The following is a 27,984-nucleotide window of genomic DNA, read 5'->3' as shown; positions in this document are numbered from 1 at the left end:
GAGCCAACTTTTACTATTGAAGTGCGCTCTGAAAAGGCCAGGTGCAAAGGAGGACCACTTTTACGCACACAGAAGCGCGCACAGTAGTGCGGCCGCCAGATGACGTTACCATTTGTTCGCGGAAGTGACTTGTGTCGTGACCGTGGAGGGGGAGGCAGGGGAGGAGGAAGGAAAGACAGAGGAAAGAAGAAGTTTTTACCAATCTCGGACAAAGTTTATCAAAAGTGTTACGTCCGGCGACAAAACCACCGAGGTTATTATCCGTTAGATGAAACCAAGCTTGAGTTTGTGGAGCCAGAGTTTGGTGGGCAGGAGGGGCGTCTCGAGGGAAAGGAGAGCTGGTAAGTTCCTCTTCTTAGTTGACCACACTTTCGGGGGCATGGTTTAGATTACTGCGCATGCTGTACGCCAATATTTTAGTGTAATAGTAACGTAACCATCAAGCTCACAGAGAAAAGTTCAGAGTGTGCGCTAAAATCAGTCTCAGAGCAGAGCTTTGTTCTGCGCTGTACAGTCGTGCGTTAACATTTAGACAAAGTACTCTGTGGTGTTTCTGTGGAAACTTGGTCAGGAGCACACTGGCATACGTGCAAGGCTTAAAATGCATTCATAACTTATTTAGGGCCAAGAAGTTGCCAGGTAAAGCAGCCAGTGTTCTGTTGTGTAAATATGTTATAAAGGCCTAACTATAGTGGTCTAGCAGAAACCCATATTCTGTTTCACACAGCTGTTCTGCAATAGATTTGTATCAAGAGTTACTTTGCATCTTGTAACTATGTATTAAAAAGCTGACATATTTTTACTTGCTTTGACTAAAAAACAGCTATGTATTATCAATTCTAGGCCTATAGCCTTAGCCTATAGCCTATAGATGATAGTCTCAGACCCAAGTTGTTATTGCTGTGTTTGATTGGAGATATCTGTACATCTTTATGCACAGTAAATTCTGGCTCAGGTTACTAATTTTGCAGTTCACATCGTATCAATAGAGAATGATAAGACAAACACACTTGTTGAAACAGGGTCAGTGTGAAAGAGTGAGCGGTGAATGAATGAAAGACAACAGACTATTTCTAGATCACCTCTTCTAAGTATTGTCACAAGTACTGTCTGACCGAAGAAAATGTTTGACTTTCCGAGTACCGCCAGATCAAAACCACGGCTATAACAGGACTATAGTGGGTCTGTAGGGCTAAACCAGATTTCTATGTGGTCACACCAGCTCGCCGATGCTCAGTCTCATCTGATATGGTAAAATAAGCAGGGCTGGATGAGCCTGGTTAGTGCTTGGATGGAAGACCTGTGGAAAGACTGAGTGCCACAATGGGCCAGCAGAGGCTTTAGCGCACTGTTGTTGTGTTCATAGGCAAGACACTTCACCCACGTTGTCTAGAGTGAATGGGGTGTTTGAGTGAGTAATTGGTGCTGGTTGATGGCCAATGGCTCCAGTTAGCGGCCTCGATTCAGTCAGTCTACCCCAGGGGCTATAAAAGACAAATGCATTATTATTATTATTGTAGAGGAACTAATTCTCAGGAGAACAAAAGTGAGAATACATTTGCCTTCAAATTAACAAATAGGAACTGGAGAACTTCTGCAACACCAGAAATAATATTCTTACCACAAGTGTTACAGCACCACAGTTGGAGAAGCATGCTCAAGACGAACTGAAATAGAGACTTTTGGTGAGATGATTGAGGTGGGTTTAAGTCTTATCAGAGTCAGCCACACTGCTCAGACCTATGCCCACTGTCATGATATCACATGGTCAAGTTATCTCTCTGATGGAATGTAGAGTCCATCAACAGCTGGTCTGAAAAACACACTGGATCCAGCCATGTCGACACAAACACACACACACAGTCCATCAAAGTGTAGTGTCTGACCGACTCTATTAGGGTGTCTTGATGAGATCCGGACGTGTCCAGTGGTGCTCTGCTGGTGTCACTCAGCTGTAGACAGGCAGACAGTGATGGCTGAGGCTTCACAGTGACAGGTGTGTGCGATGGTGCTTGGAGTCTGACCCACATTCAAACTGAAGAAGAATCAACTTTATCAATAGGGTTCATCGTGTTCTAGATTTTGAAGACGTCTCAGCAGGAAACCAGGAGTCAATATTACTCGCTGTGTAAGGTGCTGTTTGTTAAAGCAATGTACAAAAACAAAGTACGTAGTTTTTTCTAGGGTTTATGTCCACAAACTTGCTATTAGGGCTGCTAAATTATTGACAAACTGATCATTACAAAACACATTTCAGAGTTTTCCTAGTGACTAACTTGTTACATGACCTTGTGGCTGTATGTGTTGAATAATACCAGTCTTTTGCCACAGTTTTTAAAAAATTATTCCACCATTACCTGTATTTTTAAAGAAAAGCTCAACTTTTTTGCCAGATTTTACTGTAACGTGAATGAATACAGTAATAATTACACATAAACTATACGAGATATTATTTATATATTTTAGAAAGTCTGTTGGAACGAATCTATCAGGGTTTTTTTTTAATCACCACTACCAAGATGCATGAGAGACAAAATGCAGTAGTGTGTCTGGTGTGTGGGTGTGTTTGTCTGGCAGTGTCCGTCTTCTGTTTTAGAGATACTTGTTTGTGAGCACTGGAAAAAACTGTGGTACTTTTGTTATTGAGGTTGGACCATGTGGTTGTCCCTCTCTACCTCTCTACACAATAGAAGTAAGTCTGTTTCCTCCAGCTCACTGCAGCGTGCACAATCGTCATGACACTCAGTCAACCAGGGTGGCTTAAGTCCTGTGCCTCAATGTGTTAAGTCAAGAAGCAGAAAGCGTATGAAATGTTTTTCTCTCAGTGGATTAGCTGTACAGTGTTGAACAAGCAAAACTAGAGGTGGCTATGTAAGATATCATATTGAAATTTACAGTATTTACCCAATTAGAATATAAATTATAAAATAGCAGTAGATTTTTAAACCTATACTTCTAACTACTTACTTGCCACCATGTATTGTTCATATTTAAGAGCACATGACACAGAATTCCAGTTTTTAAAGTTACTTTTAGTCCATTTTTGACAACAAGGAAAGTGTTACTACAAGTAAACATTGGATACCCTTTAAGTTTTCAATCTATAGAACTTGTAGAGATGCCAGAGAAATACCAAAGTACCATCCCTGCAATGCTGAAAGATAAAATAATAAATATTTTTCAGCATTCTCTTACATTTGCTGTGTTAATGATTTCGGCCATGATATGTCACTTAGATTTATCTCCAATTCAAATCTCCATTAGCTCTATGCCATTTGGAAATGTAGATACGTTTTCTCGTGTATTTTATGCAGCTTGTGTTGGTTTTACCTTAAATGACCTCCGTTGCAGTAAAGGGGGATTTGGTTGATCAAACGCAGCGCTAGACATCGGTGGCCAGACACAGTACTGCAGCTATCCAACGACAAAAGGTGTCATTTAAGGACTTGTTCAATCCACAGCAGGAATACAGTGCTCCCAACAAACTACAAACCCAAAGTCTGCTTTGTTAACAGTAATTCTACATCTTCTGTGACTGGATTTTCTCTTTAAAGTTACGTTTTAATCATAAGATAAGAAGATAAGCATTTAATTGGTTTTAATATGAGATAAGAACTTAATTAATCTTGCAAATTCCAATGGAGAAAATGTAAATAAAAACTATGCTCCTGTATACTTATATTATTACATTATTACACTACATTACAATATTTTCACTGAAATGTGACATGAAGTGTAACACATATTTCTTCATGGTTATGTGTAATGTACATATGGCTGCAAGTGAAAGTTTTTCCCTCAAAGACAATTTGGTAGAAAAGCAAAGAAAACTGTAAACTCGTTTGAATTGGTCGAATTTTGGGATGGACTCATTTAAAAGAGCTTCACCAAAAAGCCTTTGCAGGTTGTTGCTGGTATGCAGAGGTCAGTATCTTTTGAAAAGCATGGTGAGCCAGCAGCAGGTGAGAGTGGAGTGAAAGCTGTGAGCTGTATGTGTGGTCTAGTACCATTGACAAGGTGTTGCAACTCCATTGGCCAAAGTAAAGTCTAATTCTCATAAGTTGATAAAACACTGAGGTCGTCCGTTGTGCGTGGGGTAAAACAGGAGGAAGACGATCATAAAAACATGCTTTGTGACTTTAGGTTTACATCATAGATCATTGGTCCAAGTTAGAAATCTTAACACTTGGTATGGAACGTGTTATGAGATCTCAGGAACTTTATTTGAAGTTGGATAGCTATACTGACTGTACCACATTGAAAATAACCGTGTTATATATTTTATGGCTGTAGGCAGATAGGCAGACGATGGTGACAGGAAGAGGAGACCGTAGGAGTGCGGTTTGTGGGGGTGGCGCGAAGAATTGGCACAACCCAAAATAGCCAGCTCACATGTTGTGTGTATGTGACGACTACCAAAACTGACAAGAAGACCTCACACGCAGTATCTAGGTTAATTTGATCTTCTAGTCTAATGATTTTGTAAAATGCAATTGTCTCTAGCTTGTATGTTATGCGAACTCACAACTTTCTGGACTCCCGTTAATGGTTAGGTGTAAAACCATAAAATATGCAAACCAACACTGTTAAAAGCAGAAGTTGAACATGGTGATAAAATTTGACCAACCAGAACTAGAAAGACGCAGTAAATAGCAGAGGGCAAGTTAAGACGCCAACATCTTTCACATGTATCAGTTTGAGTCAATTCCTGTCATTCCACAGTTTGTTTGAACATGCACAGACTTCTCCTAATCACGCTTTATGTAACTATATAACAGTTTTCTGTCTCAGCTTTGCTCTGCTTGTTCCTCATGTTAATGCTGCCTGCGTATAAGTGCATGCTTGATCCAATGGGCTGTACTTATCAACAAGGTCCCATGACCCTCCCCACAGCTGATCCTGGGGAGCGGAGCATGCTGGGAGGAGGACAGCATTTCATCCTGCCGCTGTTGAGTCCATGTCTTGTGCTTTTGTTTGTGCTGATGTGCGATTTGGTGTTTTTAGGGTAACAGGCTCTCAGACATCCAATGGACTATATGGTAAGACAATGATACAACTTACAGTGGCACAGTGGTGAAAGGCTGGCAAAGGTACATTATGCAAAAAAGCAATCTAAACAGTCCCTGATTCCCTAAACTCTTTGCTTAATCAAGCAATTTGTATTTAAACATGTGCTATGTAACTTTTCAGGTGGTCGACTCTTTGCTTGCCTCAAGAGAAATGTGATCGCTTTCCCTAAATTGTTCCACAGTATGGCATTAAACATATCTATCCTCCATCCTTACAGGTGTTTTATTTGCCCAAAATACTTTGAAAACGGCATTCTTACAGTGAATAGCTTCAGATCTGACAGCATCTGCTTGTTTCCATGGAGATAGACAGGTTTAATGCCTTGCCATGGAAGATTCCAGACAAAGCAGATTCTCCACTGCAGTTCCCTCCACCGTTAAGTTACTTGGTTCACCTTTAAATGATGTGTACTTTTATGGATTGCGACATTAGTATTGCCAAATTGGTATGCTGCCAGTAAAGCAATCAAATCAAAGCTTAAAGATGATGAAACCATTTTCTACTCCGTGTTTTAAACCATGTATATTCAACACATTACAGTTTGAATTACATTTACTCATCATGATAACAAATTTTGAAGCAGGATATTGCAACAGAGAAATATTGCGATAAACGATAAGATTGAAATTCCTTTATGCCTGTGGCAGAAAGCAAGATAAACCAAGGTAAACCAATTTTTAAAGAGACAGTATGATTAAAAAACCTGAATTGCAACAAATAAATGGCAGAATAAACCGATAATAGAAGAATATAAGTTATTTGTTGTACACTCTACTACTGTTTCTAAGATTGATTTATAGACACGAAGCTCCATGTAACACTCCCAAGCCCAAATAAGCATATGCAATGTATTCCCCCAAAACTCAATGTGTAAACCGTTGAGAGGGAAACAAAAGAGAATATAGCAACAATTTTGGCTTAAAACTTCCAATATCAGCAAGACTCGAATTCTGCAAGACTGCATTTTCACAAGAAACAAAGAAGTCCAACTTTCTATTGCCTCAAACTCTTGCAGACTCATAATAACCACCGGCCCAAAAGTGTTTTCAGAATTACTCAGCCACCTTGAGCCACCTGTGTTACGTGTTCCTTTAGTTTGAAGTAGACTAGTGCTGGTGGAGGGGGCCGTGTACTCACATCACCTCTTCCTATCCTCTTCCATTCACCGCTTGTGGGTTTTACCTCAAATGACACCCCGACTCTGCAGCCATTTGGATCCTGTACATCCACCAGGCGAGACGGTGGCCAGACCGGGTACTGCAGGCGCGCTTATGTTTGGGGTGTCATTTAAGGACTTGTTGTTATACACTTCTTTGTCGCACTGTACAACTTTATTTAGCACTGCTTTTAGCTTCATGTTAGCTTCCTAGGGCAATCAATGGGATTTCTGCGACGGTAAAATCATTATAATTATAAACTATCACTGGTTTGGTAATGAACGCTTCTTTAGAGAGACCTAGCAGCACTGGGAATATTTGTTTTTCTAATATTGAAATATATATTTACAATTCCTCAGGGGAATCTCCTGCCTTTTCCTTTGGTTTCTCAGGTTACTCAACATGCATAAAGCAGGAGTCTGAAAACGGCAACATGGTATGCCCTCAATGCCCCCACATAATGTTTTTTTCTTTCTTTCCTCTCATCCCTCTCTCCATCGTCTCCTTCTCAGACTGTATTAAGTGCAGAGTCTCGCAGCTAGCATGCACATATACACACAGTGCGCTAAATGAACATGGCTGCAAAGGAGAGGGAGGGGGGTGAACAGGAAGGAGCAAGAGTGGTAGAGAGGGGAGAGAAAGAGAGAGAGAGAGAGAGAGAGAGAGAGAGAGAGAGAGCATGGAAGGCAGCATCACCCACCCAGACAGGGAGGAAGAGGAGGGGGAGGACAGACAGTTTGCTCTTCCTTTCAACAAACAAGAGGTGGAGAGAGAGAGAGAGAGAGAGAGGGAGAGACATGAGGGCAGGAGGAGCACAATGAAGGAGTGCCATTGTCCGCTTTGGGAGCTGTGCCATTCCACCATCTGCTGAGGAAGAGAGAGGAGAGGCAGAGGAGCGAGCGACCGGAGCATTGATGGAGAGAAGAAGCCGGGTCTGAATAAGTGAATTAACCGAGCGGAAGAAGCGATCAGTGGAGGAGCGCGTTTCCCTGGGAGTGGAGGGACCAGAGCAGAACCACGAGGAGGAGAGAGGGGAAGCAGAGGACGAGTGACCGGACTGCCCTGCCTCTTTAAACATTCATGTGCTTTTCATGTCACTTCTGAACCAGCTGTATCATCACCATGGAGAATCAACCGCCTGCTCTCCAAACCAAAATAAACTCTTAACTGAGCTGCCATTCACTAAACAGGCAAAATCAGTGTTGAATTTTGATTTTTATACTGTATAGGCAAAAAGTTTTCGTATTTGTAAAATAGACTGTAAATTTTTGGTCAATTCCTTTATTTCTTTGTTCTCTTAACTATTGATGTGTTGCATTGTTGTTTTTGAGTGCAATTAATTCAGGTTGTTTTATGCAAGGTTTTCACAACATTCGCGTTGTCCTGTAAAGCTGGTTTGCCATCGTGTGTCTGTTATCAAACATGCAGATGTTGAAGTGGGTGCATGCGGCCAGTGTTGGGATGTCTACATTGATTGGGCTTTCTGTGCTGTGATGCCGGTCAAACTTTGATCACTTCCTGCTTCTTATTGATTGTTGTTGGAGCCAAGAGTTTTTCCTCTCATTGAGGTTTAATGTTGAGTCTTTGATGCAGCATCTACTCCCTGCCACTTTAACTGAACCCTTAACATTATATGTTTGAATGAAAACTCTTGCTGTTGGACTTCTGTATATAAATTCAGCAGACAGATAGTCTGTTCTTTATGTCTGTTGTCATAGTAACGTGCTGCAACAACAGGCAAAATATCTGTTTTTGTCTTTTTCAAAAGGTGCTTTTTATGAACTAACTGTATATATTATTATTGTCTGGCTTGTTTCTACTCTTTTCAGCCAACAGTCTTTGTTCTTACGGAGCGCAGCAGTCTCCGAGATTCAGGGTTGTTTCAGGTCACCTGCCCCCCTCCCGTTCCCAAAAAGAACATCTTCATCAGTCAAACTGATGCTGAGATCAGTACGACGGGTCTCATTAGATTGTATGACTGAGCTCACTTGTACATATTAGTGCAGATGCACTGATCACTATTCACTAATCACTAAACATTAGCTTCATTAGTTCCATGAGCATCATTAGCGGTGTCTTTATCTTTGTGGAGGCAAATTGACCCCACAAAGGTCACTGCATCTGCTACACCGGACCTACACTGTGTTTCAGGCATTAACACCAGGGCTCTTACTCCTTTTTCAAACACCCTGGATTTATCAATGCACGTTTAATACTTTTGCCTTTTTAGAAATAAACTTACAGCATTTATAAATTTTTAAGGTTTGTGTACAGTCTCCTGTTTAATGCATGCCCTTATCCAAATCAGTGTCCTTTGTGACTGTTTCAGCCATACTTGTGTACAGTTTGGGGGTCTTCAGTCTTCTGCTGTGCTCGTGACTGGAGGCTTTATGGTGCTTTCCGGCCAACAGCAGATGGACCACTAGCTTGAACGCTAGACTGGGTGTCTGTGGTGCTAGACTGGTGTAGGCGACTGTTCCTTCATGATACATTCTGCTCCCACTACAGGCTGTGTTCTGCTCAGTGTTTGGTGTTTCTCCAACTCTGGAGCCAAATGAGTCCACGACTTTAAGGCGTGTGCTCTGTCAGGTGAAAGGTCAGAGTGTGTAAATATGGCTCTGAGCTGCAGGTGTACGCTGTACTGAGTCAGACTGCTGGGACTTCACAGGAGACTGTTATTGTAAACAGACTGTTGTTTGCCTTATAGGCTGGACTATGCAGAAAGTTTGTTTTTGTCTTGTAGTTTGTAGTTGATCAAAGAGCTAAAGACTGATCAGTTTGGCCTTAGATACAGAGGGAAGCCTTTGTGAACAGAAAACCTTTTCTTTGAGCATATGATTTGAGGCTGATGTTTTTCTCTCAGGTAAATGACTATAGAGAACTTGGTGTAAACAAGGCAGGATATCACGGTGCACGTAACACATGGTTGCAGCAGAGCTCTTTATAACTCCAGTGTATGTGCTGCTGATAAAGCATTCAGTTTGAAGTAGTTTTACTGCTGTTCAGGGAACATGAGTTATTCGTTCAAACTGGACTAATCAGGTCTCATAACCATCATAACAAACCCAGTCGACAGCCAATGACCTACATTCTGTAGAGTTACATCACCACGTGCTGCTGCAGTGTCCACACACATGTAACGCTTCGAATGGTGCTCTGACCAACATTGCCACGTTTAGAGATCCCACTTAAACCACAGCAGCCTTCAGCCATATCAAGAACTTGAGTCAGGAAGAGGCCCTGCGCTGTTGGGAAAATCTTACCCACTTTTCACTTTCTTCTTTTGAGTGTATAGGGAAGATAACCATGTGGAGATCCTAGACACCCAGAATCTAACCATAACACTTTTCTAACACTTATTTTACTGGAGAGAGGGACTGTTAAACAGGACAGCCTGGAGAACGGGCGAGCAGACGAGGGAGGGGGAGAGGGGGAGAGAGAGATTATCTGGAAGAGGAGAGAGGAAGTAGTGGCCAGAGAGAAGGCTGAGGAGCTGGAGCGGCAGAAGCTCGCTGACTACATTGTGTGGAGAAAAAGAGAGGACTTCCAAGAGAAGCGCACAGACAGAGAAAAAGGAATCAAAAGTGTAGCGAATGGCAAAGAGCCAGAAGTAATCTGGAAGAGGAGGGATGAGGAGGAGTCCAGGGAGCAGGCACAGGCGATTCAGAGAGGCCATGAGATAGTGTGGAGGAAGAGAGAGAGGGAGTGAAGAGAGGGAGAGCTTTGGAACATGGTGACTACCTGTCACTGCAAAGTAGTCATACACCATGATGTCTCTTTCTAATCTTTAGCCATTCTGGGCATCATTGCACTCTGCAAGTTCAAAATCAACCAATCGGTGCTGTGCATTGTTTGTTGCTAGGTGTTGCCAGTGTGCGGCGCTCTGTGAGAGCTCCTCGTTGGCTGATAATAGGATTTTTATGAGCCTGTGACGAGCAGGAAGGAGCTGCCAAGAGGAGTCTTCACAAATGCATCTGCGCACATGCCAACACACACACGTAATCCTAGTGCATGAAGACTTCAGCCCTCAGTGTGAGCGCTGAGAGACAATCACTTGTGTCGATTCTCTATGGTGCTGGTAACAGCTGGAAAAGTCTCTCTTTGAGAGCATTTGAAATCAAATATTTCACAGATATAGTTTTACCAACAGAACTCAGAGATGAGCATTCTATGGAGCTAAGATCGTGCCATCAACCTTCAAGATCAGGACCAGCCTCGCTGACTGAACTGTTGACAACATGTTCAGAGCTGTTGCACTAACATCTCTGCTTCTGTATTGTACCATTAACTGGGGCAGCCTACTTTCACCTTCAGTAACTGTTCTTCTGTTGTGGACACAAAATTCTGTGGTCGCCCCTTTGGCTGCTGGTTAATGAGCAGAGGAGTCGTAACCAGACAGATGGATGAGTCTCTTGCTCTCAGCGCCAAAAACAGATGGCAAGGCATCTTTCTCGAGAAAAACTTTTAAAACAGAAGCAAAACTTCTTAAATGAGTAGCTGCACAGTGGATTCTCATGAATGCAAAAACTGACACTGCACATTCATAATGGAGCTTGTCCCAAAAACCAAGTACACCCACTTTCGCAGTGAATCTCTGAGCTCCACCGATGAAACCAACTCTAACCCATCGCCGTTTCCCGCCTGCAGCCCGACCACACCTCTCACCCCCTCTCCAGGCCTGCCCTCGTCCCTGTCCTCCTCCTCTCTCACGCCCATGCTCCCCCCGGCCTCCCCACGCCAAGCCGAGAACAGTCCCACCACATTGTGCTCCTTCTTCCCCAGGATGGCCTCTCTGCGCCTGGGAGTCTCTGCCACTCTACTCCCAGGTCTCAGGGCCATGGGCAGGCCGCAGAACCTCCCTCCAGCACCTGTTGAGTCTGTGGGAGAGGAGAGGAGCAGCCCGGGCTCCTCCTCCTCCCCTCCTCCTCACCTCTCTGTCCCAGTACTAACCGCCCCCTCTCCCCCTCCTCGCCCCCCTCTGCAGGACATGAACCGGCTGGGAGTGGCGTCCAGGCGGGCCCGCGTGGAAGGGGGGCAGCTGGGGGGAGATGAGTGGACGCGCCATGGCTCCTTTGTCAACAAGCCCACCCGCGGCTGGCTCCACTCCGACAATGTGGTCAGCACCTCCGGCGTCTCCTACAGTGTACGGGTAAGGAGCTGGCACTCACTGTCCACTCAAAATATAGAGCAACGGTCTTAAAACATCCCACATCCTCTGATTCTAAAAATACTATAGAGGAGGTAGAGGAAATATTTAATACCAGGCTTCTTCTTTAAGCTTTGGGGAATTAGTTCAGTGGTTTTAAATGAAGAGTGTAGAAGTAGTATGATTCATGTTTATGTTAATTGGTATCAGCTCTTCACGAGGTCATTTTACACCACAACCATGACTAATATTCCTACTCTAATGTTGGCTGGGTTGTCCCCAGATACTAATCAATACTAAAACTAATATTGAAACTATATATATACTCAGTGCTGCAGAAACTACTACTATTCTGTGTTGAAAATAAAATTTGGGTGTGGGGTGGTATCAAGCGTTATTCTTAGTATCTAAATCGTGTTTGGCATTTATTAGTGACATGCAAATTATCATTATTATATTAATTTATATGCACATATTTTAATACTAATACAGACAAAATACAAACATTTTTAATTTAACTTGATTAAAATATTGATTCTTTTTTCTTCTCTAATCTAGAAATTACCTAAATGACGCATGAGAAAAAGTGTCTCATTTTTATCTGCCCCTTGAGTCCTTTTGAGAGACAGTGTTTTCCATGTAGGAAATGTTGTTTTCTAACGTGTCATCTTCCTGTTTCCTGGTGCAGTACATGGGCTGTGTGGAGGTGCTTCAGTCCATGCGGGCCTTAGACTTCAACACCAGAACGCAGGTCACCAGGTGAAGACTATTCTCTCTTTAAGCTCATGTGGGTGGGAGGTGTCAAAAGTGTGGTTTGAATTAGAAAAACACAAGCCACATGCGCATGCCAGTGTACAGCAAATCTGACCAGTTGTGCCACTTCCTGTATCTACCACGCATTTCTTTTCTTGTGAAAGGTTTTGACAGTACATCTGTCTGACACTTCCCAGGGGTTGTTTTCACATTAGGGTTTTTCAAAAAAATTAAAAGGGAGAAAAAGAATATGAGAAAAAAATATATATATATGAGAAAAGAAATATGAGAATATAGTAAAAGAACTTCATTCTCACTTAAACATGATATTGATACTGAAAATATCCCATAAATAAAACATTATTTAATCTTGATCCCCATCAGAACTAGTAGACCACATGATAAAATCAAAGAAATTACAATGTCTTGAAAATTGCATGTTATTGTCAAAAAAAGGAACATATTGAGTATCAAGCCTTTTCTTTAATAATGAAATTGAGTTTGAAATTTTTGTATCATGATAACATTAGTTCACATCGTATGTGTCAAAATATAAAATGGGGCAAATCAATATTATTCTATGTGGTGAGGAACTGTTTATGAGAACTCTGTAAGACCACAAACTTTCCATACTTTCACTGAAAGTTCATTCAGCTGTCAGCAGCTGTGCCTGTATGATTATATAATGCTGCTACTATTTTTTGACAAAGTTGTGAGTAAATAATTGTATCTGTTTGTGTACAGAGAAGACTTTAAATATATGTAAGTTTTAATGGGTAAGGGTCCAGTAATTACAGATAGAATTAACTCCTCCATTTCTATTTTCAACTATTGGCCGTAAAATTATTGGCTTGAAAATGTGATGTCTCGTGAACAGTCTATTTGTGTGTTTGTGTACATGTCCCTTAGCTGTTAATTCCGAACATTTGGAATCCTGGTGGTTTCCTTCTGGTTTCCGTAGTGATGGGAGTCATTATGGTCGAGGCAATTGCCAAGCACAATAAACTTAGTCATTTGCCGCCAGATCTCATTTACCCCACATAATTATAATCCTTAGACAGAGTGTGAGACTTAGACTTTTAGACTTTATTGATCCGCAGTAGCTCGCAAGAACAATATAAAGACGATTTAAAGGTGCACTACACAACTTTTCTAGTGGGCTGTCTGCCATCTGCTTATCTCCACAGAGGTAATATTTCTTTGCCTGGAATGTCACACGGTATGGCATTAACCCCTTATAACACCGACCGTCACAAATATGCGACAAACCGTTTGGAACAAGATATAAGTCGAGGTAGTGGCTGCATTCATTGACGATTAGAGCATATGCATTACCTTCCTAGGAACCTTTGGCAAGCACTTTTTTCTCGTTTCTAATTGTCGCAAATTTGCAGCATACCCACATTTCAATGTATTATTTTTTTGCTATAAATTAATCATCTCAACTTAATTTACCATCTACTTTAAGGACAAAAACACACACAAAACATTATTTATGTACATTAAATTCAGGCGTTAAGGGGCTATAGTTAACTACCTTCATGGAGATAAGCAGGTAACATCACTAAGCCAAGCTACAGGTCAGATCTGTGAAGAGGCGACCCTGCTCACAGTAAGAATGCATGTATTTGAAGCTATAAAACTTGTATATAACTTGCTAGATAAGTTTAATGCCATAGTTTGGAGCATTACAGACAACATCTTTAAGGACCAGAAAAATTGCACAGTACACCTTCAGATTACCAATAGATCAGGGCAACTATCAGAGTAATAAAAGAAAAAAATAAATAATTAAAGTTGCAGAAATGGTATTGTTGGTTATGTTTTGTAACAAATTTGTGATTGTTTTAGGGAGGCCATCTCTGTGGTGTGTGAAGCCGTTCCAGGAGCCAAAGGAGCCCAGCGCAGGAGAAAGGTACACAGCACATACACGGTCTACACGCCCATTATTTATTTATACTCTTTAAGTGGGCAGCAGTGGAAAGGGCCTGTGCATAAGAGCTGAATTTAGTTTGATTATCCATTCTGTGGTCAGCTGGCTATCCTGTCCCACTGTTCCTACACACACATACACACACATCTGGCTTGATTTTGCTGTGGTTAGCCAGCTACTTGCAGGTAATTACCAATCACTCTCATCTCTGTCTTTTCCCTCGCTTATTGTCACAAGGGAGGCTTAAGACGTGGAGTGGTGTGGAGCCAGCCCGAGTAGCCCTGTACAGAAGATTAGCGGGCATGGCTGCCAGAGGGCCTGAAAACAATATTCCTGTAATGCTAAAAACATCCACCCAAACAGTCCATAAAACAGGTGGTTGAAATCCAGAACACTGCTCCTTTTCCCCAGTTTGACCGAGGAATGTCTGGCCGTGCAGACGAAACGCTGTCTCCAACAAGAATAGACCGGACTGGGCAAAATGTTCTGATTTAGCTGGACTGAGGTTAAAGTGCACATGACAGGCTTTCATGTTTTTCTAATTCTTATTTGGTGGTATAGTATCTGAAGTAAATATTTATCATAGTTTTACATGAGTTAAGAGGCAGTTTGCAGGGTAAAAAAAAAAGGTGAGAAGAAAAGTACGAAAATACAGGAAGTAGCACTGAGTTATCGAATGAGATACTTCTATCTTATGTCATCAACACTGGAAATTTTTATCTATTCACCGGAAGTGAGGCAGTTTACTGACCTCCAAAATGAAGGTTTTGTAATTTATTTTGTAATAGTCAAATCAACTGTTGTGCTGTTTACTTGGCTCTTGTTACCGTCGTGCTTGCTAGATAAGTTATTTCTACCTCTGCATATTTCATATCTGCTGCCTGTGTCAGGAAGTGCAAATATAAACTTCACTAAAATAAAAAAAACTGCCAAAAAAACTAGGTGTGATTTAATGATAACAGTAGCAGTAACATTGTATATAATGATGTTAACTGGCTCTATGTGTTAATGAAAAGAGTCTAACCTCAGGCTTGTGCACTTTAATGCGGCAGTGATGTTTCTTCACTGATGCTGCTGGCGATTCTCACGATGTACTTTATTTGAGAGCTGCTCTGGAGTGGGGCCAGCAGACTGACGCTGGCACAGACGGGCTGCTATCTGACCCACACTTTTGGCATCTCCTCGTCGGTCACAGTTGGCCTTGAAGATGAGATTACTTTCACAATTGCAGCTGTTCTCCCACTCCCCCACACAAAGGCATTTCCACATTCACATATTTGGAGTAGTCACTAACTAGTATAAGTACAACTCCTACATTGTGTCACTCTGGATCTCTGGGTTTATTTTAGGCAAGTCAGAGGTACTGTAGCCAGTGGTTATAGCCACGAGCTAACTGTGCTTTGAAAAGCGAGTTGCCTGTACTCCCCCTTTTTTTTCTTCACATAGGCATAACTGTTGGTTTCAGAGGGAATAAAAATTTGGATCTTTGCCATAGTGATTAAACAGTTTTTAAGTAATACAATAAATATATCTTTTGAATGGTAAAAGTCCTCAAAATGTCGCATATAACAGGAAGCTGGTAGTCATGACTAGAGTTTTGGAGAGGATAAAGCCGGATTTTGTACCATTGATCCACTGATTTATGCATTTGGAACGTTCCTTTTTTCCAGTATATTCTAGTTTATTTTTCATAACAAAAACATAAAATAATATAAAATCTAAAACAGAATAAACTCAGTGAGGATTAAAAACTTAAAAGTGAAAACATCAGCAGGTGAGTGGCAAAAGAAAATTCAATTCTAAGTTCTTCACAACACTTGGATGAGCGGTGAAACGTCTTCTTTCTAAAACATTTTTTCCACTTGACAGAATTTTATTGTCTTTTGCTCTGGATCCTACCTGGACAACTGAGTTATTACACAAACATTAACAACTGTAAATATATGGAGAGATATATAGAGAAATTGTCCCATTGTATGTAAATTCACCTTGATTTATCCAATTTTACTGATTCTAAATCTTTGTGTCTTGCTTTTCCAGCCTTCTTCTCGTTGCCTATCGTCCATCCTTGGCAAGAGTAACCTGCAGTTTGCTGGCATGACAATCAGCCTCACCATCTCGACCAGCAGCCTCAACCTGCTGGCCTCAGACTGCAAACAGGTTAGACTGAAAAACACTTAACACTCTCTGCTTTTTTGCACTGAAAATATATTAGAACAAACAGCCAAATGAGAAGTCCATGGTCTTTATTTAAACCCAGGCTCTTAGTGTCTGTTCAGTGCTTTTAATTTTGATGAAAAGTGAATGTGTCTGGTTCTTGGGTGTTGCCCAAGGACACTGCAAATGAATCTATTGAACATCCACGCACAAAATGTGTCTTCAGTCTATGGTAATGACAAGAATATTAAATGCAAGTTATTATACATTTACACTTTGTTACTAAGCAGACATTGCCAAAAATAGTCTCAATGATGGATACTTTGTTAACAATGACCACACATAGTCTGCCTATCATTCAAAAGAGTCGATATAAATAGCTGATATATGCATGTAAAACACTATATAACATGCAAGAATCAAAAAATTATATAACATAATTGTGACCATACCGTGTCAGGATGATCAAATGCATTACTGTTTTAAAAAAATATGTTTATTGATAAGTTTAAAATGTTTGAGCTATATTTAAATGTGCTGTAGTGTTCGCCTGATCGGGTCTTTGATGCAGGCCAAATTCCTTTTAACCATTATCCTCATCCCTGTCCCGCCCTGGGGCTCAACTTGATCCTCCTGCTAGACCTCTAATGAGTTAATAGCTGCTGAACGATCTATATTTCTTTGGGGAGATTGTATACAGGGAGAAGAGCAGCCTACACATTAATGCACTATACGGACAAACACACACAGGGAGGGTATCCGTGCTTTTGGGGGACTGTACATTGACTCACATTCATTTCCTGGACACGGATCCTAACCTTAATCAACCTGCTTAAAATGATAATGGTATTTTCATTTTTTGAGCAAAGTCACCTGCATGATTCCATGGAAACTGAAAGTTAAGATTGTATCTGATTCTGATTCTGATTCTGAATACTTCCAAGCATTCTCCATATAGATAGATTTGTGTTATTCCATACTAGTGCTGGGTATCATTAAGAAGTTACCAATACTATACATATCTCGATACATAGGCTATGATAGGATACATGTCTTGATACAGTGAGCTTTCGATTTGATACAATATATTTCCGAATCGATACAGTTCAGTAAAAAATAATGGCTAAATCATGGCTGTGATACTAAAAGTCTCTGTTAAACCACTTCTTGTGCAAAGTTAAAATGAAACATGCCCATTTTAATCATCAAAACAGTGAAAATGTCAAATGTGTTACATAAATGAGTTTCCTTTCTGTAAATAAACAACAAAACTGTAGCTGTAACAAAATAATTTTGTAAAATATATCAATAAATACTCTTGGCGATATATCGGTACAACAGCCCATGATATCGATACTGTATCATGACATTAAATGATACGATATATTGATATTTTGATATTTCTGCACACCCCTAGTCCATACAGTGTAATATTATAGTCAAAGGAACAAGATTTCCATGGAGACGAGCAGGAGGATGTTCTTCTCAAGGCTAAATAAGAGTTTGTTTTGTCGAGATGCAAGCCCACTCAGACTGAGGATGAATGTTTTTTTTTGTTTGTTTTCAATACAATAAATACATCTATTACTAAAAAGGCGTGCTTTTATTTTAGTATATTTTTGGCCAAAAAAGTTAGATACTATGGCTTTAACCTTACCCTAACCTTAACCTGTTTTATCCTGTCTGAACTTGAGACCATGTTGTTGACTTAATAATAAAGGATTCATTATATTTTTGTCTCAATAAAAGAAGCAGATCCCCATGAATATCGTGTGTATAAAGATTTTAGTCCCCGCAGTGTAATGAATACCCCCCCCAGTGCACCCTCTCAAACCCATTCACAAAAGCAGCCTCAAATATAGCCCTCTCGTTATCCATTTGCAAGTGTTGTATTGATTCTGCCACTGTTAACGAGATGTCTCATTCATTGTCTGTACTTGGTGTTTACAAAGCGTGTCTGCTACAGGCTCACTGGAAGAATACTGCACTTTATCAACATTATTTTGCATTGGTGTCTTCATACACATGGCCTCATCTCATGTCCCATACACTTCACCTCCACCCACCCCTCTCCCCCCTCTTTCTCTCTCTCTCTCTCTCTGTCTCTCTCTTCACAGATAATCGCCAATCATCACATGCAGTCCATCTCCTTCGCCTCTGGAGGAGACCCCGTGAGTCACCCAAGCCTTTCTCTGTCTTCTCCGTCCATGTCCCATGTCTTTCCACTCGCCTCCTTGACTCCTTGACTCCTCAGCTGTCAATCATGTCTTCTGAGAGGAGAGAGCCAATCGGAAGAAGCCTGCCGCTCTCCTCTATGGCTCTTTCTCCTCTGTGGGTGGGGCAAACAGCTGAGGAGTTGAGGAGGCATTTGAACAGAAATGGGACACGACCTCTGGCTTGTTTCCATTTCTCCTCTGCCTTCTTAACTTCCTTCCTGTCTTCTGTCATTGTCGGTTCCTATGAATATCACTCACAGGCGATTGGTGCTTTCTCTCACAAGCATGATCTCATTACGGCTCAGACAATGCCTTAGCTCAGCTTCCGTAGTGTCTCAAATACTCATACCTTTGACTCTATCAGTTTTCCTATTCTAATCCTGCTCTTGACTTTTTCCTGTTATAGATTTTTCCTCATGACTTTCTATAACTCTGCTCTCTATGTTTCATCAAGGATACAGCTGAATACGTAGCATATGTGGCCAAAGACCCCGTCAACCAGCGAGGTGAGAATCTCAGTTACATATTACACCTCGTTCATTGTTTTGTACTGTTTGAGTCCGACTTCTCCATTCCTGTACATACAAAGAAATTGAGAAGTTAGTTCAGGCTCACCTTTGCTCTCTGGTCTCACCTGGCACACTATCAGACAGCAGTAACGTAGAAAGCATCTAGTGGTGAAATGTGAGAATACTAGGGGTGTAACGATATCCAAGTCTCATGATACGATATCGTCACGGAATGAAACTCACGGTTTGATTTTTATTTTGATATATTTTTAGGAAAGCTCACGATATGGTGGGGAGTCTCACGATTAGGAATGTAACAATATCCAAATCTCTCAGTATGATATTTTCACGATACACATCTCACGGTACGATATTTATTGCAATATTTTGTGGAGGCAAACAAAACTGCTAATATGCTACTTTTTCCTCTTAAAATGCCTTGACAAGACTTAATCCAAAAAACTAAGACTTAAAAGTGCTTAGAACTGTTATTCCTTCATGTAGTCTACACTGAAATGGAGCAAAGGATCATGGTCTATGTAGTTCCCTCTGTCGTTTTTTAGCTATTGCTGCACCATAACTCTTAATTTAAGCAAAGAGACTTGTAATTTCATATATTGAGATGGTCCACGATATTATTGTGAGAACTTTGACGATACGATATCACGATATTTTGGTTATTGTTACATTCCGAGAGAATACAACAGGCTTCGGGTTGGCCAATCTAATTACAGATGGAAGCTTTAAGTGCTCAATCCTTAGTCTAAATAAAAATTATTCAATAAAGAAAATAACAGCAGTTTTCTGCTGTTCAAAAAGCTGCATATTCATTTGTTTCAGCTTTATGTTTATTGGTGACTATTTGCCTTTTCAGGAAAAATGAATATTTAGCTTTGATCTGTTGGTAGCTTTCCTAATTTTTCATCACTCTAAAACCCACATATAGTAGGAGGTAGTACTTAAGGATAGTGAATGCTTAGAGCTTCTCATAATGTAGCTCACTCCCTGGGTACTATTAAGTCTTTAAATGTTGGTTAGATGTTCTGTAATAAGTGACCCAGTTGAATGTACACCACGGACCCCCTCTCAGAACTAATTGCCCGTAGTTATTCACTGTTCCTTAAAATCCCTGGGCTCTGATTCATGTTGCAGCTGTTTGGTTAATCACTCAGTCACTGTTGTGTTTCCTGTAGCGTGCCACATCCTGGAGTGCTCTGAGGGCTTAGCTCAGGAGGTCATCAGCACCATCGGTCAGGCTTTCGAACTGCGCTTCAAACAATACCTGAAGAATCCACCCAAATTAGTCACTCCACACGACAGGTAAACGAACTGCTATAAACCACAAAACTGCTATAAAACAACAAAAAAGTAAAAACAATCCTAACAAATATGAATTAACTATAAATGAAATTCACAGTATATCTGCTTCCTGTTTCTTGATGGTTCCTCAAAAATCAAGCTTATCTATAAAAGCTTCCCTTTTGTCCTATTGTGAGCCAGTAATAAATAACCATTGTTTTATCCAAGCCAAATGACAAAAACTCACTTCCTTTTTGCTTGCTCTTAAATTTCATAGAATATAATTTTTTACTGTGAAGTATACAGTGTTTGTTTTTTTACCACTTATTTAAGGCATACTGTGTAACTTTTATGGTGGAGGAAATCAGATGAAAAACTGTAGCTTTCAACAGTAGAGCAATAAACTTGGGTATCTACTTGTAGACAAGCAAGACTAATGCTTTTTTTCTTCAATAAAAGGTTAATGAATGCGATACTGTGAAATGTTTATGCAAAATAATAACATATTCACAGAGACAAACAGGTAGCAGACCCTTCACCAGAAAAGTTACATGGTGCATCTTTAATACACGTGTGATGGTTCTCAAACTGTTCTGGGCACCGCTTAGACTCCAGTTGTTGTGAAAAGTTTGAGACACTCTGTACTGTGTGTTGATTAGGATGGCCCCATTCGATGGTTCAGCCTGGGAGGAGGAGGATGAAGAGCCTCCTCCTCCTCCTCCTGATGTCCCGTACTACAATAACTTCCCCGGGAAACAGCCGCCCCCTGGTGGACTGATCGATATGAGGACGCGCCCCGGGGCCACTCTGGTGAGAACACATGCGTGGACACACATCTATCTCTAATCGAATCTATGCCCCAACACATCTCGAGATATCTGCACACGTGCCCCAACACAGCCTGGGAAATGTACTTTAAAGACTAACCTTCAAAGGATTTCATGTGACGAAACAAATTAGATTTTTCCAAGTACAAATATATATTTTTTTTAAGATCAAAATGAGACTTCTGTGTCCACTGTCTACGTGTAATTATAGAGCATTTTAATCTTTGGTCAAACAGAAAGTAACACTGGGAGCATGCTACTTTTTGTCAGCATTACTCCAGCCTGAGACGCTGCTATCAGTTTAACTTTAACTAGTTCTGTTTTTTATAGTAAAAATCAGTTACAGCTCCTTTCCTTTACCCAGTCCTGTTTGCAATCACATATCGTTTAATGATGACCTGACCTGAGTCAGTATAACTCCATGGACAAAGTACTATTTTTCATAGAAAAATGTGAACAAAAAATCCACCAAAGGAGATTCAATTATTGTAAATAAAAATGTCCCTAAACCCTACAACAGCAACCAAGCCAAAACAGGTCAGTGGAGCATATCACCAATTATGAAAACAAAAATCCACTTTGTGCTCATTTGTGCTCACAGACAGGACTGTAAAGCATTTAGGTTTAGGTAAAATGATCCTAGCCACATGACACAAAACTTCTATTTGTTCTCCTAGACTAAATGCTAATATTAATAATAACTTTGCTTTTGTTTGCAGCCGTATGGACAGCCAGGTCAGACTGACATTCACAAACAGCCGCTCCCTCCTCTACCAGGTACAGCCTGTTCTGTGTGCTCTCAACTTTAGCAAAAGGCTTCTGTGTTACCAAGCTACAAGAGGTTCTCCAAATGCTATTATTAACCCCACGAGAACTGGCTTAGATAAACTCAGTGCACCATTATTAAACCAAAATTGTAGAAGTTGGGGATGTACAGTCTGCAAGATAATATTGGAATTGATTGATTGGTAATTTTGTGCACTTTCAAACCAAAAGAGTTGACTACGGTAATTGTAATCCTGAAAACAAGGGTATAAACAGCCCTTTTTGCACTTTTGTGGTTAATTCACTTTTTGTGCAATACTTGAACCTTGAAGACAATTACAGGTGTATTTTTGGACATTCTCAATCAATTTGCCTTTAAACTGTTTGATTATCACTCAAGGCAATTAAAAAAAAAATCAGTATATATATTTTTTTTCTATATCACCCACCTCGAGCGTAGAAGATACATATTTCCCCACAGTAGTATTAGAAATAACAGGAAATGCCTTCTTGGGAACTGATCACTTGTGTTGTTTTGATAGTGGGTGCCAAAGAAGGTGGACTTTTCGATGATCCTTCGTATGTGAATGTGGATAAACCTCGTGCTCCCGCTGCGTCCAATGGAAACGCACACAGAGATGCTTTTGACATGAGTAAGTGCTTTATATTCTTATAATTAAAATGAAATTGACTGGAACAATTTTCAAACCAAAACCCATGTGCAAAAGAAATTGAATGGCCTCCTCATCTGTATGCAGCTCACCGTCTCAGGGATATGATTGAATTTGCTATGACAGGTCGGGTTGTATTAAAATGTTATATACTGCATGGCTTATTTGGTTTCATTATTTTATTTAATTAATTGATTTCCTCATGTGGTCAGTAATTAGAAGCAGGGCATATTGGACTTTCTATAGGGCCAATTAACATGGCTGACTGAAGAACAGAGCTGCACGGGAAGCAAGTTTAAAAGCAGAGAAGAGAATTACAGTGGCTTTGATCGTTATGAAAAAGGGAAAAATATAGGCCAATGCTTTAAGGTGCGCTTGGTCACTTTTTTTGATTCACCACTTTCTTCTCTCCGTGGAGATTGTATTGCTTTGCTCGGAATGTTCTACAGTATGGCATTAAACTTCTCTATCTCCATGGAGACAATGAGGTGGACTCATCAGGCCAAAATATGGGTCAGTTCTGGTTTCTAGGTGTTTTTTTTAGTTTTTTTTTAGCATTAGCATTAAAAATCTTCCATCAGAAAAGTGACTTGGTGCCAAAAACTTCTCCTGTCATTATGGAAATCATATTTTTGCTGAGTTTTTCAATAAGAACAATTTCTAACAGAACCGTTTGATGACGCTTTGGGAGTCTCTGGGTATCCGAGTGCCTCTACAGCAGCGCCCCCTCTGGTGGAGCAGCTGCAGTGCGAGACGTGGTTCCACGGCAGTATGAGTCGCAGAGAGGCCGAGCGGCTGCTGACCAGAGATGGGGACTTCTTGGTGAGAGAGTCCGGGACCACTCCGGGCCAGTACGTCCTGACGGGGCAGCAGGGGGGGCAGCCCAAGCACCTGCTGCTGGTGGACCCCGAGGGAGTGGTGAGTCTGGATTTCACAGATACATGACCCGGACATTCACCTGCATTTTGCCAGAACAAGTCAAGTGATTTCCCTGTATTTTTATTTTTGTATTTTTATCTAGTAATATCCTGGGTCATGACCTAGTAAAATCTGCAGTGCTAGTGGGAAATGTGTGAATCAGGGTCACAGCTGAGTGTTCAGTTTTTATTGTAAACAGTAGAAGCTAGGGATGTAACAATAACCAAAATATCGTGATATTGTTTCATCAAAAGTCTCACAATAATACCGTGGGCTGTCACAATATATCGAATTACAAGTTCCTTTGCTTAAATGCATTTTTTTTAATAGTAGCACTAGCTAATAAACATCAGGAACTACATATCCCATGATTCATTTCAGCACAGACAGCATGAAAAAATATGTGTTTTACTTGAATTCTTGAAATTATGACAATAATAACTCACACCAAAGTCTTGTCAATGTATTTTAAAAACAAAAAAGCATCCTATCTACAACTATATGAGCCTCGCCAAAATATCACAATAAATGTCGTACCGAGAGATTTGGATATGTTAGATATAGATATGTAGGAGCACATGTCACAGTTATTACTTTTAATTTTTAATGCACCGATACAGTATTGGTATTGGATATCAGCGCAGATGCTGAAAACAATTGCTGGATTGGATATCGGCTTCCAAATATCAGTTCATGACATTTGATATCCTGACTGAACATATACAATGATGTACTAATACTATTTATTGGTCATAATTGACTCAGAAAGTCTCTCAATATTTGAATTTTTATTTACATTTTATTTACAAGTTGTTCTGTAGTTATTTTGAGGGATAAAGAACCGCTCCATAAGAGATTTGGATCAGTTTTGTCTTATTTTATATGTATTTTAAAGGAGATAAGTGCTGTTTTCAGTCTCTCTAAAGCTATCGTATCGTATCGGAACTGAAAACGCTGAATCACTGAGTCCCTACGTGCTAAATAATTACAAGAATCGCATGCATTTCAAACCATAAACTACAGAATTAGCCGGTTTTACGCATAATAAGACCCAATGAGGATGTTTCATGTTTTTGCATAATTGCAGCCTGTGCTTTTTGCTAATTGCAGCCATTCAAATTGCCACTTCAAGTGCAGTTAATGTTGCTAGCTCTGTGACTCTCTTTCAGTATGAGATTTTAATTTGATTTTCGCCGTTTAGGTGCGCACCAAAGACCACCGGTTTGAAAGTGTGAGTCACCTGATCAGTTACCACATGGATAACAGACTGCCCATTGTATCAGCTGGGAGTGAAGTGTGTCTGCAGCAGCCAGTGGAGCGCAGAACCTGATGCACCAAAAACATCACCAAAAATAAATAAATCTCCACAAACAGTGCATCTACACCTGCTCTGGTGTCCATAGCAACACTACGCTAGAACTCATCTCCACTCCGCACTGCAAAAAAATGCCAAAAGAAAAAGAATTCACTCTCTGCTGCTGCTTTGACATATCCATTTGTTTAAAAAGCCAAACTCTGTCCACCATTCCACCAACTGTGACCACACCAGCCCTGAACGTGTGGGCGCAACGCTGCAACTCCATCAGCCAACTGTGAAGCAGAGGGGGACACCTTTGCAATGTTCACAATTGAGCAGAAAACAAGGAAATGAATGCAAATCTGGAGTGTACGAGGAGAAATTGTGCAAAGATTTTCTAGGATTAAGAAAAGGACCTGACGTAAGAGTGCTTTATGGGAGAAACGCTCTCCTCAGACTGTTGCTGTGGGTAATCGGTAAACAACGGTTATTTAAAGAGACTGTTTGGGACTGGTGAATATGTATCAGCGAGTTTCTTCCAATTTAATCAGGAGTGCCCTCTACTGTTGAACTTTGACCCTGGAGTAAACCTGGTGTAGAGCCTAACCTGTATGCAAAGTGGAGAGTGCTATGCCAATAAGCATCATTATTATTATTTCTTGAAACATTTTACTTTTGGGAGGATCTGTACTAATTTACTCAATATAGACTTGAGAAACAGCACTTGCATCAAAAAAAATATATATACTTGCTTAATGAAGTTCCCATGGTAATTCCCGGTATAAAGCAAGAGCTAAACGGTTGCTAATGTGTCTTCATTGGGTTTCAGATTGAGTGGTTAAAAATCCTCAAAACGGCGCCCAAATAGGAAGCAGAAACCCATATATTGGTCCTATCTTCAAAAATAGCGTTTCAATTTATTTGTCCACAAACAAACATTTAAATTGACATTTTATTGTGCGTATGTTTGCATTGACAATCTTTGGGTTAAATCGTTTGAGGATTATTTGTACAAACATGGAGCGATTCATGTAAAATGGCATAGATTTTTTTTAAAGTCAAAGCAATGTGTATTTGTAAGTCTAAGCAATTGAAATTCCTCTGCAAAAACAGTGACAACGACTATGCCATAGCAACGGTTTACTCTGTATCATGGTGTTTTGTGAAATGAGGGATTGTTTAGCTTTAGACGTTATGAATGAATGTGGCTTGGCTTAATTAACATAAGTGTTTGTGGAGAACTGCTAATGACAAGACTCAAAGCCAAATGTTGTTCCTCTGTGTGCTGTTTTCACAAAGTGTTGCAATGGGGAGTATATGTGCTCACTGTAGCCTCTCCTCCTCTCTTCATTGTAAAAAGTATTATCTAGACAGATCAAATGACCTGAATTGACAATGTTTTATTTTGATTTGAGTAGAATGTAATTATCATCCCAAAGATTTGTTCTTACTTCAAGCAAAAATAGTGTTTTAAATGTATTACTTTTCTTATTTCAACTGCAAATAGTGACTTTTATTAAGTGCACCAAGTTATAATTATAATTTAAATACAATTATTCTTATTCCACTTCACAGAAAACTTCAATAAGTCAAATCCACTCAAATCAAGATACATTAATTCAAGTGTGTTTAATTAACTTGCCCAGATATTACTTTTTGCAGTGTTTTTATGTTTCATGTTGTTTTTATAACCTTTTTAATTGTGCCTTGTTTCTTCAATGCAGTCACTCCGATGCAGTCACCTTGTGTACTTAACCCAAATGTAGTTCACTGCAGGAGACTCTCTCAGTAAAAACCACAACGCAAAAACTTCAAAATCTTCAAAACCAGTCCGTGATGGCAATCTCACACAGTGCACGTCCTGCATTCAGCATACAGCCACAGATACTTGATGTCACCGTTGGAGGGATATTTCTGAGATAATTTGTAAATAGCATTTTTGGTTGTTGAGCTTTGTATTTGCGCTGGACACTTCATTTTACACTTGTGTATTATAAATCAGAGCTAGTCGCCACAGCATATAAGGTGGCTCTTGAAGTTCACCTAAAGACATGCTATGTAATTTTCAGGTGGGGTTCATTTGCTTGTCGCCATGGAGATGTTATTGCTTTGCCTGGAATTATGGCATTAAATCTATCTTGCATTTATTCAGTTCAAAGCGTTCAGGTGTTCAATCTCACTCTTCACAGATATGACCTGTAACTTTGCCAACTGGCATCATTTTCTATGGATAAAGGCAAAGCAATAACATCTCTATGGAGACAAGAGGGTGGCAGATCTTCCACCAGAAAAGTTACACAGTGCACCTTTAAATGTCAAAGTGTGTGAGACAAGTGGATACAATCTTGACAAGGGATTTTTTGACCATCGAGAAGCTTTCAGGGCCGGAGTGGGATCATGTGTAAAACCGACATCAACACTTTGATATCAGAGGGTCAGCTGGGTCAGCCACACACAGACTATGCAGTGGGGAAGGGACAAAATCTCGTGCCACAAGATTTTACAAGAAAATGAGTGGCCTAAAGTGTGAACTGAACTTACTGTAAATTATGTCAAAATCTTTTCTTGTCTTGATTGTCTCGTCCCATTCCTACTATGCAGTAAATATTGTTTAATAAAAAAATATCAGAAGTTAGGACTGCTCAGTTATAGTAAAAAAAAAAATCTAAATTATGATTATTTGAGTCAGAATTTAAATCATATTTTTTAAACTCTTGAGTATATTGTCAAATTTAAACCAAAAAAGGAAGAATATACTTTATATATTTTTTAGATATTCATGTTTAAAAGCCTCTGTAGATTAGCAAAGTGACTTTACTCCTAGAACAATCACCCATATCATTCAAAACATTTCTTCTGTTTACACGTTTATAGTCGAATGGTTCAATAATTGTGAAATTCATAAACAGTATGATTAGTAATTGAGCAGCCCTATCAGAAGTTCTACACTGCTTTTACGGTCAGTTTGTGGTTGAGATGTTAAAATGGACCCACCTGCCTCTGCTCCATCTGTGACTATGGCGTTCGTGTTGTTTCACAGTTGCCTTTGTTGCATGAAACTTTTTGGACGTTCTTGCTCTTGTTGTTAATGTGGGTGGTGGTATTGTTGATAATGCTGTTGTAATTTTAATTGTTTGAAAGCCAAAGGTTACTTTCAACTCGTGTGCACAGATCTTGATTTTTACTTTATATGTTTTAATACTTTCGGGGAGAAATGTGTCTGTATCTGAAAATAGATTGCATATATAAATACATTGTATCATCAA

At 40.1% G+C, this 27,984-nt stretch overlaps 1 protein-coding gene across 2 annotated transcripts; it reads left to right on the top strand.

Annotated features, from left to right (window-relative positions):
• Positions 1 to 91: 91 nt before the first annotated feature.
• Positions 92 to 27,984, top strand: shc1 (SHC (Src homology 2 domain containing) transforming protein 1). 2 transcript variants are annotated; one of them, XM_055163350.1, is made up of 13 exons: positions 92 to 341; positions 11,212 to 11,376; positions 12,062 to 12,132; positions 13,978 to 14,041; positions 16,100 to 16,219; positions 18,334 to 18,387; positions 18,887 to 18,938; positions 20,135 to 20,261; positions 20,900 to 21,050; positions 21,787 to 21,844; positions 22,375 to 22,485; positions 23,171 to 23,421; positions 24,623 to 27,984. In XM_055163350.1, exons 2-13 carry the CDS (start codon positions 11,215 to 11,217, stop codon positions 24,749 to 24,751), a joined length of 1,350 nt encoding a protein of 449 aa, XP_055019325.1. In that variant the 5' UTR covers positions 92 to 341; positions 11,212 to 11,214; the 3' UTR covers positions 24,752 to 27,984. The 2 variants fall into 2 exon arrangements, with proteins under 2 accessions (XP_055019325.1, XP_020783543.1); XM_020927884.2 differs by lacking the exon at positions 92 to 341 and having other exon boundaries at positions 9,661 to 11,376.

The sequence above is a fragment of the Boleophthalmus pectinirostris genome, unplaced genomic scaffold, assembly GCF_026225935.1.
Source record: "Boleophthalmus pectinirostris isolate CB_2022bp ecotype Guang Dong unplaced genomic scaffold, ASM2622593v1 HiC_scaffold_6, whole genome shotgun sequence".
In the NCBI taxonomy this organism is placed as follows: Eukaryota; Metazoa; Chordata; class Actinopteri; order Gobiiformes; family Gobiidae; genus Boleophthalmus; species Boleophthalmus pectinirostris.
The sequence above is the reverse complement of the archived record's forward strand: the minus strand, read 5'-3'. Positions and strand labels throughout refer to the sequence as shown.

Excerpts from the sequence above, each read along its gene's own strand:
- shc1 (XM_020927884.2), top strand. The coding sequence starts at position 10,774 with ATGGAGCTTGTCCCAAAAACCAAGTACACCCACTTTCGCAGTGAATCT. Across the intron at positions 20,262-20,899 it reads TTAGTCACTCCACACGACAG|GATGGCCCCATTCGATGGTT; the intron begins GTAAACGAACTG and ends TGTGTTGATTAG. Across the intron at positions 23,422-24,622 it reads TGGTGGACCCCGAGGGAGTG|GTGCGCACCAAAGACCACCG; the intron begins GTGAGTCTGGAT and ends TTCGCCGTTTAG.